The sequence below is a fragment of the Dendropsophus ebraccatus genome, chromosome 11 (genome assembly GCF_027789765.1).
Source record: "Dendropsophus ebraccatus isolate aDenEbr1 chromosome 11, aDenEbr1.pat, whole genome shotgun sequence".
Classification (NCBI taxonomy): Eukaryota; Metazoa; Chordata; class Amphibia; order Anura; family Hylidae; genus Dendropsophus; species Dendropsophus ebraccatus.
In genome coordinates, this window is record NC_091464.1 from 27,103,603 (window position 1) to 27,115,908 (window position 12,306).

The 12,306-nt window shown below is 44.6% G+C and overlaps 2 protein-coding genes across 2 annotated transcripts in view; both read left to right on the plus strand.

Annotated features, from left to right (window-relative positions):
* Nucleotides 1–12,306, plus strand: part of TSPAN7 (tetraspanin 7) — a 100,290-nt gene that overhangs the window by 31,431 nt on the left and 56,553 nt on the right. The window lies entirely within an intron of this gene.
* Nucleotides 3,948–7,453, plus strand: LOC138767318 (uncharacterized). The gene is made up of 2 exons (XM_069944774.1): nt 3,948–4,657; nt 5,440–7,453. Exon 2 carries the CDS (start codon nt 5,922–5,924, stop codon nt 7,323–7,325), a length of 1,404 nt encoding a protein of 467 aa, XP_069800875.1. The 5' UTR covers nt 3,948–4,657; nt 5,440–5,921; the 3' UTR covers nt 7,326–7,453.

Below are 12,306 nucleotides of genomic sequence, written 5' to 3' on the forward strand. Positions count from 1 at the left end.
AACATGTTGAAAGATCAAAATGAATGATTTCTCGCTCGTCGTTTGATCGCTTGCAGCGTTTACACGTATGATTATCGTTCACATTCGATCGTTATCGTGCAAATTCGAACGATAATCGTTCCGTGTAAAAGGACCATAAGACACATACCTTCCTCCTCAGAGTCCCCGACTCTGTAGGGAGCTACCAGCAAGTTAGATTTGTCTAATCTGCTGATAGTTCCCCTTTAAGTGTCACTCTTATTTCTTCTTGAAGTGTATGTTAAATGGACAACTGGGTGTTCACAGAAGTGAATACAATACGGTTGTCTCCCATCCAGGCAAAGCTCTCAGACAATGCATGACACATCCTTGGTGACCTGCAGCATAATCCATGTAGAACTTGGATTTAGCTTTGGATTTCAACCACAGGATTAAAATATTAAAAAGATCCCAAGAATGGGTCTATACAGCACCAAAATACATAAAAAACACTTGAACATGACCCAACACTCGTGTCGCTGTTATACACAGCTCCTTCCCAGAAGAATCTGCACACGCCAATGAAATGTGTCGGGTCCTGGGGCTCCTGACATCCTGACTATATACATCTATGTACTCTCCTGGTTATGTCCTGTATTCCACAGGATTTCTGTCTTCCCCCATTGGAGGTGTATTGCTTGGACATACCTGTGTAGCTTAGCACTTTTGCACTTTACTTTCCATGCAATTAGCTATGTATATTTACACGGCCATTAATGCTTTGTCCTCCAGGGGGGATACTGCACGATCACACTATTGCCAGGTCTGGGGTCTGTGTTTTATGAGCCGCCTCCTTTGCTGTTTGCGGGTCTGTAGTCCGTATGTTTTATGTGATTTGTTTTTAATGTATTTTGGCCGTGCACCGATTTTTATTTTTTTTTCCCCTGCAAGAAAAACATTAGACACCCAGGCGTGTAAAATCACACAATTATTAACAATCAGCTTGTAGATGTGTCCACATGCCGCAGTGTGGCCTCCCAGAAACCACTAGGCCGCCCATTGTGACCTTACCCTAAGGGTGCCTTCACACACACCAGATCTGCAGCGGATCGGCAGCAGATTTGATGGTGCAGATTTGATGCTGTGTTCAGTTATTTAGATCAAATCTGCTGCGGATCCACTGCGGATCTGCAGCAGAAAATCCGCCGCGGATCCAGTGTGTGTGAAGGCACCCTAAAGAATGATTTCACTATTGGGTAAAGAAGCAATGTACAGTATAGAGTTAAAATGTTACATGTAAATTATGTTCTAGCACGTAAAAGCTGAATTTTCGGCTAAAAATTGATGTTACAGTAGAGAATTAGACGGACATATTTGTGCTACCAATTATGTGTAAGACTTCAGCGGAGCGCTCCCTTATTCATCTCTTGTGCTATAAACTCCTCTCAGTAGTGGGGCAGGAAACAGGTGTGACGGCACAATGAATGGTCAACAGGAGTCCTGTATATCTGACTCTGCAGAGCGTATAGGTGAAATATATAGCACGCTAGTGCATCGGCTATGTGAGCAGAATTTATGGTGTTTTTTCTGTATATCTCTATTGCGTAGGACCATATGTTCTCGGTTATTGCTATATGCATTACATCTTCACACCAGTGTACAGTGAATTTGTTTTTCCCACCAGGATGAAATTGTGTCCTTGGCTTTCTGCTTACAGGCCAATGACATATTATGCCCCAATGGTTTATGACTCAGCCTGTGAAGCAAATGGCAAATTCTTTTTCACATTGACATGTGAAGGAGGCCTTAGGTGTGTTGGCTGTCTGTGTTCTGGGACCAGCCATGCATTCAAATGTAATATATAATAGTCATGGTGTCAATCCACCGCCTGTTTGTGCTCCATAACAACCTAAAGGGAAAGAGTCAGTTTACACGCATCAGATCTGTTGTGGTATACCATAAATTGACTCTGTATCCACCAACCAGCACCACCAAACCGCTAGTACCATCTGTTTGTTGAGAGTAAATCCTTACGGTCGTCTCTGGGTCCGCCGAGTGGATCATTTTTTCCATTGTAAAAATTATAAGGAAACCTACATCAGCTCTGAGCTGGCGTAGGTTTTCCTCTGTGCGCACTCTGAGGGAAACCTCCGAGCTTGAGAGAGCCTCTATGACTCTACGTGCTATTAAATTAAAGCATTTTTCCACACTCTGGAAGGACAGACAGATATATGATACCATGTGTTTCCTTGTCCTAACATCTATCTAACAGTTCGGAATGTGAATTACAGCTGACAGATTCCCTTTAATTATCTCTGAACATAAGTTGTTATCAAGTAATTGTAAAAACACATACCGTATTTTCTCTTTTCGCCCTATGACGGCACCCCTGGAGAGGACCACCTCCTACTCCCATAGGACAGGAAACAGGATACAGGAAATCCCTGGATCATATAAAGAAGTAAACTCCCCTCCATCGCCAGTTTCTGTTTCCTGTCCCCATGGGAGCAGGAGCTGGAAGGGCTTTTTCCCTTCCCTTCCCTGGACGGAAAGAAATGACTGGGGGTTACCGGGTAATATCCTACCGGCTTCCCGGCGGCGTCAGGCTCCGAGTGGGGAGCAGCCTCCAAGTCTGGCCTCCTCCCCCGACACCTCCAGATATGGGTCCCCGGAGCTCCCCTGGCCCTCCTCGGCGTGGTCCGGTGCCCCGATCCGTAGCGCTGCGTTCGCGCGCCCTGCGGCATGGCTGCTGGATGATGCTGGGAGGGGGTTGCTCTGCTGGCCGTGTTCGGCAACTTCCGGGGCCTACGGCCTGCCTCAGGTGGAGCGCCGGGAGGGTGACGTCTCAGCGCGCGGCGAAGGGGGCGGAGCCAGCCGGTCATGTGACTCTCGGCGCCAAATTCAAAAGAGCTGCCGAGAAGGACGCCAGGTGAGTGCTCAGTTCCTGTGTGCTCTAGCGGTATTTTGTTTCTGCTGCCTGGTGTCTTCTCTACTGTTCCTGACAACGGCTGCAGAGAGTCTTCTACACCTCCAAGACCTCAATTGTCCATTATGGAGGCTGAAAGCGCTGAATTATCAGAGTCTACTCCAGCCAGGATTCAAGCCCCTGTGGAGGGTACTACTAAAAAGAGTCATGCTAAGAGCAGAGATTGCCCCGTTTGTAGGAAAAGATTAAGTAGCTCTTACACTAAAGTGCTGTGCGGTAGCTGTATGAATAGAGTCCTAGAGGAGCAGGGACCCTCTTTTATGCGTAACATGAAGAACATGATAAAGAAGGAAATTAGGGCCTCCATGCCCTCTCAGACTCCGGCCACTACCACAGCTTCTCCTCCAGAGCTGACGCCAGCACCTGTGTCTCAGTTACCTTTGGCTACCCCAATACCCCCTACTATTGAGGTGGAGCAGTCTGTTCACAGTCAGCCTCCATCTACCTTGGGGGACGATGAGGACCTATCGCTGGGTATAGACGAACCAGAAGCAGGCCCATCTAACGTAGAAAGTCTGGAGGAAGAAGTGGCTACTCCATTACCTTCTGCTGACTATATCGAATCACTAATTAAAGCAGTAAGGGAGACTATGGGTATAGAAGAGGTTCCAGAATCTAATACTATACAGGACCGTATGTTTGGAGGGCTAGCACCTAAGAAACGATTGGTCTTTCCCATTCACCAAAACATTAAGGCCTTGATTAAACACGAATGGTCCAATCCGGATAGAAAATTTTTTGTTCCAGCTGCTTTCAAAAGGAAGTACCCCTTTGACCATGAGGAGTCGAACTCCTGGGGCTTTGCTCCAAAGATAGATCCTCCGGTAGCCAAGATTACAAAACTTAATGCGCTACCTTTTGAGGACTGTGCAACTCTTAAAGACCCTATGGACAAACGTGCAGAGATTTATTTAAAGAAGGACTGGGAAGCATCCACTGCCTTGTTTAAACCTCTAGTGGCAGCAACCTCAGTCTCTAGATCTCTAGGTGTATGGATGTCTGAACTTAAAGACATGATTAGTAGGGGGACTCCTGCGGAGGAGCTCCTCAAGCCCTTTGAGACCTTAGAGAATGCTGTCTCATTTATATCAGATGCTTCAGCGGATGCTCTTAGACTCTCCGCTCGTTCAGCAGCACTCTCAAACTCTGCCCGCAGATCCATGTGGCTTAAAGAATGGAAGGGGGACGTCACCTCTAAATCTAAATTATGTGGAGTCCCTTGTGAAGGCAACCTGCTTTTCGGTCCAGCCTTAGATAACATTCTCGAGAAGGCTTCGGATAGAAAGAAGGGGTTCCCTCTGATCCCGCAGCAGTCTAGCCGTCCTTTTAGGGGAAAAGGTAGGAACACACATAGAGCCCCTAACACGAATACTAATCCTAATACAAATAGGAAGGAATGGAGGCCCACCAAGAAATCCAAGGGGTTCCTCTTTAAGGGTTCTGACAATGCCAAAAAACCTGCTCAATGACGCCAGGTCCCTGTGGGAGGTCGCCTTTCTCTTTTTTGGTCACAGTGGTGTGGTATTTCCAATAGCTCCTTTGTATTGGATACAATAAAGCACGGTTTAAAAATTTCTTTTGTGTCCTCCCCAGGGGAAAGATTCGTCATTACGGATTTATCATCCGATCCCATAAAGCAGACAGCACTTTCTACGGAAGTACAGTCCTTACTCAGGAAGAAGGTTTTGGTTCCCGTTCCGGAGACAGAGTGTGGTAAGGGTTTTTACTCTACTCTGTTTTTGGTAAGGAAACCCAATGGTTCTTTTAGAACCATTATCAATCTTAAACCTCTTAACAGGGTTTTAGCCTACGAAAAGTTTAGGATGGAGTCAGTTTCTTCAGCCATTTTGAATCTTTCACAGGATTGTTTTATGGCCACCTTAGATTTAAGGGATGCATACTATCACGTCCCCATCCACCAGGACCATCAAAGATTCCTGAGGGTAGCAGTCAAACTTAACGATTCAGTTTGTCATTTCCAGTACCAGGCCTTACCTTTTGGCATTTCACAGGCACCTAGAGTTTTCACTAAAGTGATGTCAGAGGTTATGGCACATATCAGAGAAAAGGATATAATTATCATTCCTTATTTGGATGATTTTTTACTGGTCGGCGACTCAGTAATCTCTCTTCAGAGCCAGATCAAAATAGTAGAAGACATCCTGTCTAGATTAGGTTGGGAGATTAACGAGGAAAAATCCAATAAGATCCCCTCTCAATATTGTCAGTTCCTGGGAATATGTCTGGATTCGAGAGCTAAGAGATCTTTCTTACCAGATAGCAAGATTTCAAATGTTCTTTCCAGAACACAGGAGCTTTTTGATAATCCCATTACTACATTTAGGAAGGCTATGTCGGTGTTGGGTCTATTTACTTCCTGCATTCCAGCGGTTCCCTGGGCACAGTACCACTCTAGGGTGTTACAATCACAGATTCTTGGTGAATGGGACGGTGCCTCTGAGTCTCTTGATGCTTGTTTCACTCTATCTCCACAGACTCTCAGATCTCTCTCTTGGTGGAAGGAAAGGGAGCATCTATCCAAGGGACTTCCTTGGATTCTGGACAACATTTTGACCATCACCACAGATGCCAGTCCCAGGGGGTGGGGAGCCCATACAGACACACAAGTATTCCAGGGCCTGTGGTCCCCAGAGGAGGCCAGGGACCCACAAAACGTGAGAGAATTGAGAGCAATATTCTTCTCCTTGTCCCAGGCTCTTCCGTTAATAAAAGACAGAAACGTGAGAATACTAACAGACAACAGATCGGCAGTGGCGTACATCAACCACCAAGGAGGCACAAGATCAGTACAACTTATGAGAGTTGCCCACTTCATGTTCAGGCTAGTACAGTCACATTGTCTGTCCCTCTCGGCACTTCACCTGAAGGGGGTAGACAATGTGAAGGCAGATTTTCTAAGCAGACACTCCCTAAACCAGGGGGATTGGGAGCTTTGCCAGGAGGTATTTCTACAGATATGCAGAATGTGGGGATCACCGGAGATAGACCTCTTCGCATCGCGGAAGAACAGAAAGACCCAGGAGTTCTTTTCCCTATGTCCTGCAGACAAGCCCAGGGCTCTAGATGCACTAGCCCAGCCTTGGGACAAAGGCCTACTGTACGCATTCCCACCCATCAGACTAATCCCAAGAGTAGTCAGAAAGATCAGGCAGGACAGGGCCCACATAATTCTAATAGCGCCCTTTTGGCCAAGAAGGGTGTGGTTTACTTGGCTCAGGAAGATGTCTCTGACAGACCCATGGATTCTTCCGGACAGGGCAGATCTCCTCGCCCAGGGCCCAGTATTTCACCCTCAGGTTCAGAACCTTCACCTGACGGCATGGCTGTTGAGAGGCAATTGTTGATAGACAGAGGCCTTTCATCCGAAGTAATCACCACGTTGCTAGCCAGTAGAAAGAAAGTTACCTCTACTATATATCTACGTACATGGATAGCATTTTGTAAATTTGTAAATAAACCTGTTAATGTCCTAGCTCCTCCTGACATTCCTTTAATCTTACAGTTCTTACAAGAGGGTCTAAACAAGCACCTCAGGCCTAGCACCATCAAGGTACAGATCTCCGCCCTCAGCGCACTCTATGACTATAAACTAGCTGAACATCAGTGGATTAAAAGATTTGTAAAGGCAACCTCCAGATTATGTCCCACGATCAGGTCCAGGGTTCCGCCTTGGGATCTGAACCTTGTCTTGAACGGACTTACTGCTAATCCCTTTGAACCTTTAGCAGACTGCAGTATTAAATTCCTGTCTTATAAACTGGCTTTTCTATTGGCAATAACGTCAGCCCGTAGAGTAAGTGAAATTAGAGCCTTCTCTATACAGACTCCTTACATGACCATTAGAGAAGACCGAGTCGTATTATCTCCTGACCCAGCCTTTCTTCCAAAAGTGGTTACGGACTTCCACAGATCTCAGGAGGTGATACTACCATCATTTTACAACACACCAACTAACGATCAAGAATTAAGTTTGCATAGTCTGGATGTTAGAAGAGTTATCTTACATTATCTAAAGGTCACAGAAAGTTGGAGATTATGTAACAGCTTGCTTATATCCTTTCAGGGTAAGACCAAGGGCAAGTCAGCTTCCACACAAACAATAGCCAGATGGGTTAAACAGGCAGTTGGAGAATGCTATAGAGTCAAGAACATGACACCACCAGTTGGATTCGGGGCACATTCCACTAGAGCTGTGGCAACTTCGTGGGCTGAGAGGGCAGCGGTTTCCATTGATCAGATCTGCAGGGCAGCCACATGGAGTACTCCACATACATTTTTTAGACACTACAGGTTACAACTATCTTCCACCGAAGACTTAACATTTGGACGTAGTGTTTTGCAGGCAGTGGTCCCTCCCTAGGCGGTTATATTCCTATTCTACTCTCCAGGGGTGCCGTCATAGGGCGAAAAGAGAAAATTCAAAATTACTAACCTGGTAATTTCTTTTCTTTGAGCCCATGACGGCACCCCGCCTAAATCCCACCCAAAAAAAAAAAAAAAAAAAAAAAAAAAAAAAAAAAAAAAAGGAAAGAAAAAGGGATAATAATAATAGTAGTGATAATTTTATTACATAGATATAGAAAAAGTAAACTTCTTTATAAACACAAAAAAAAAAAAAAAAAAAAAAAGGAGATTTTTTGTATATATTTTTCTTTTTGTGTGTGTCTTGTGAGCTTCGCTCCTAGGTCCTTGGTAAAGACTGGCGATGGAGGGGAGTTTACTTCTTTATATGATCCAGGGATTTCCTGTATCCTGTTTCCTGTCCTATGGGAGTAGGAGGTGGTCCTCTCCAGGGGTGCCGTCATGGGCTCAAAGAAAAGAAATTACCAGGTTAGTAATTTTGAATTTTCCGGCGTATAAGGCGACTGGGCGTATAAGACAACCCCTGACTTTCAATCAGATTGTCAGGAATTCGCCTTATACGCCGGAAAATGTTAACCCCTGCCGGGGTTAACTGCAGCTAAATGATGAAGTTAACAAACAGTTAACTCACCTGGGCCCGTTCCCGGCCTCCGCACGTCTTCTTCTCGGGTCCCGTTCCCCGGCACAGGCAGTGTGATGTACACTGGCTGCGCCAGGGATGCCCGAAGCTATCCCAAGGAGCCGAGCGTCTAATCGGAGATGCTCGGCTGCTCGGGAGAGCTTTGGAAGAATGACAGAGGCTTCGGGTACTTACGGAGCCTCCCGAAGCCTCTGTCATTCTTCGGAAGCTCTCCCGAGCAGCTAAGTGTCTCCGATTAAATGCTCGGCTCCTCGGGAGGGCTTCGGGCATGTGTACGTCACACTGCCAGCGCCGGGGAACGGGACTGGACGCGCGGAGGCCGGGAACGGGCCAGGTGAGTTAACTGTTTGTTTTTTAAATGGTCGCCCCATACGGTGGGGATATGGCCATTTTTGAGCCCCCCCCCCCCCACCGTATGAGGCGACCATACCCGGCCTATAAGACGACCCCCAAATTCTGACAAGATGATTCGAGGTTAAAAAGTTGTCTTATACGCCGGAAAATACTGTATTTTCTTGCAAAAACAGCACCACAGACATAGGGACATAGGGCATCATCCAACAGATGCCCTGAGTCAAATGCAGCTCCAGTTTGAGATAATGTACCCGAACAGTTCGGCAAGTCCACTCAACACTAGTCATCTCCAAACAACAGGTTCTTATGGTCCATGTGGCTGCTGTAAAGGTTATTTTTAAAAGATGTTAACACAACAACTTCCGAGGCAAAATCCCTGCCTCCATAATAATGTACAGAAAATAAAAAGAAGAAATCTACAAACAGAAAATGAAAACTGTACATATTAGTAAAATTACATATTACTTTTACATATTAGTACAAAAGAAAGTTACTCAATAACATTATAGAACACCAACTTTATAAAGGTACATGAGGCCTCCCTGCCCTATCGGAATCGGAAGGTTAGGATCATCGAACCTGCTGCTGGATCCCCTTTAATTAGCAAAGAAAATATAGGCAATACAATCCCTTTGCAGTAAGTGTTAGGTAATTCAGGATGTGGCAGGTTTTTTAGTTGTCTCTAGGGAACTATCTACTTCTATGTAGACATTTGGCCAGATTTCAACTTTAACTTTGCTTAATTGGAAAACCAAAGCATGCTTAAAAAATCTCCTGTCATTCTGTGCAGAAAATATAGCTTCATATTGTTGTTTAATGAGTTGGAAGCCAACATGAAAGCATTTTACACAGCCACGATCTCCATGCAAAACAACAATTATTATTTTTGCCACTTGTAGACATATTAGATGATGCACATGTATTTTACTAAGCAGAATGTATGTGATTTTTTTTCGTACATATATAAGTTAAGTGGTTAAGTAATAACAGGTGTTATATTGGTGTTCTCCTGTACACGGCTGGAGGTAATGTAAAAAAAAAATATATAGCATACTTACCACCCCAATTTACTGCAGCCTGTGATCTGATAAAATATACTTACCTCCCCCAATCTACTGCAGCTTGTAATCTGATAAAATGGCATACCTACCTCCCCCAGTCTACTGCAGTTTATTATCTGATAAAGCAGCATACTTGCCTCCCCCAGTCTACTGCAGTTTGTGATCTGATAAAATAGCATACTTACCTCCCCAGCCTACTGCAGCTTGTGATCTGATAAAATAGCACACTTACCTCATCCAATATACTGCAGCTTGTGATCTCATAAAATAGTATACTTACCTCCCCCAGTCTACTGCAGCTTGTGATCTGATACCATCTGGTCTTTGGTCATCTTTGCTACTTCCTGTCTCTAATAGGAGCTGTCTGAGCAGGAACTACCTCTGGCCACAGCAGTGTTACTTTTTGGTCAGTGATTAGATGAGCAAGCAGTTCATGTTGAGACTGCTCTTCTCTGATGCAGGAAGCAGTTAACATCAGACCAGGTGATGTGGTGGATCATGGAGAGGTAAGTATGGCTTATTTGTTATTTTTACACAACCTCTAGCCATGTATAACTAACACATTTTATTTCTTCTGACAACCCATTTTAACTTTAACATTTTATGGTTGTGTTCACATAACATGTAGAGTACATGTGTTTTTTTGCAGCTAAGTGGACGGTCCAGCTAAATTGTTTTCACTAGGCCCGAGAAGTATGGTTATGCCTCTGCATTGCATCTAGAGGACAGTGCTAATGTTATAAACAGAATATAAAAAATATTGGATTATGACTTGAATAGATAACATCTGCGAGTTTGTGTGGTGCGTGAACTTTGCTCTGCCCGTGTTAGGATATTGACTTCTGATTAGATGACTTCTGCGTAGCCCCAAGTAAAGGTGAAGCCGCTGAATCCAACATGCTCATTCATCAACTCGCTTATTGCTCTACGCTCAATAAAACTGAACTCTATGCTTGTTTTACCTATAAAGAGAAAAATGATATCACTGTAAGAAAATAAAACTTCTTAAGCAAATCTTCATTCATCTTCAAGGGCTTAGTGTTATCTTCCTGAAGCATATGTGAACTGAACCACATGAAAAGAATTTTCTAAGTCTCATCTGCCCGGGCTTTGGTAATGGGATGATTAACAGCCGAGCTCGGTGTGATTGAATGCTCGTCTTTTCCTTCATAAACAGGGCTCTTTGTCTCCACGTCAGATGACATAATTCATATTCACATCACTGCCGAGTCAGCCATTCTCGGAGAACCATACATTAATCTTTAATGGACCATAGACTCTGTGATTCACTTTCCCTGGTATTGTTATAGTCACTGAGTCGCTGAGATTGGGATCAAATGATTGAGGGTTTTAAAAGGGTTTCCCCTTCAAAATAAACATTCATTTACAGCTTGATGGCACAGAAAAAAAGCTGTAGTGATTTCATAACAAAGCTTCTGTGTGTGGATATTGCTGTTACAGACTTGATGTGGCGCCCCCTGGTGCTGTTTTGATTCCCTCTCACAACATATAACTATTACGTTCAGTATTGGTGTCCATCCATGCTCAATAGCTTAGCTGTTACCTGATCCTCTTTTCCATAATCAGAGTGACATTGTGCAGCCCTCTTTATAATGTGTGAACATGTCTGATTTCTTCATCATTCACAGTTCTTACACCGTAAATACAACAGTAATAGGTATAAGATGTATACTTACCCATCCCTGTGCCCCAGCAGTGCTCCATTTCAGCTCCCTGACCCTGCCAGCCTTCTGGATCTCCCACTCCTGCAACCATGACCCGGCTCGGAGATATCTATTTAGCCAGTCAGTGAATGGGGTGGGACACTGCTGCCACCACTGACTGGTTGAACATACCCTTCCCGTTAAGTCCTGATGACACCAGAACCTGGGAGAAACTAAAGTTCGACTGTGGTCAGCCAGTCTGTGACGTGGCATGGAGACAGGTAAGTATTGATTCTTTATTATGTTCCCACACCCCCCTCCCGCACTGTATTTATCATTTTGGCCGGACTTCTCCTTTAATGTAGCATTTATTAGACTTGAATATGGCTGTGTTTTTTTTATACTTATTTTATTGTCGGATTTTGCTTTAATATTAGAACATTAGCCTCAGACAGCTAATGGCCCATGCTCTGTATGCTGGCGAAGCATTTAGTTGTCCATTGTCCTATGACTGAACTTGGAGGTGCATTACATGGACGAAGCACATACTATTTGCTGGATTACTTGTATGTGTGTGGGGGTGGGGCGGGGGGTTGAGTTCACACAATAGCGATGCACAGCTGTGACAGCTGATGATTGTAGTATAAAACAACAATGTGTTAACTCACCGACCACGTTCCTAGGGGTCCTCGGGCCTTCCCTGGTCTCTGCAGCTCTGCTTTCTGCTCCCTTCTGTTCCGGTCTCTGTACTGACAGGCCCCAGCCGCTCAGCCAATCACTGGCCAAGACAGGCAGCGGCCAGTAGTTGGTTGAGACCGGAACAGAAGGCAGAGCTGCAGAGACCTGGGGAAGGCCCGAGGACACCGGGGAACGTGGTAAGGTAAGTAAATACTTTATTATTTTACATTAAGGCAGGTGTAAAATCTGAGACAAAAAATGGTTTCGTAGTCAGCTCACCTTTCTCTTGTTTTCCTTGTGCTCGAGGATTGGAGCCTTTTTTTTGGTAAGGAGGGTGCATGGATGACCAGGACGCCGGCTCAGCGTTGTTGTGCCAAATGCAGAGGGAGACAAAAAACTTCTTCCAGCACTCCAAAAAGTAATGTTAAAAAGCAATCCTTTAATTCATCATTATTAAAAATCACTAGTTGCACATTTTACCGAATACACCATGATTAAGCACTAAAAGTGTGAAACGCGTTGGTACGGTCTCCCATTGGGAGTAAAACTTTTTTAATAATGATGAATTAAAGGATTGCTTTT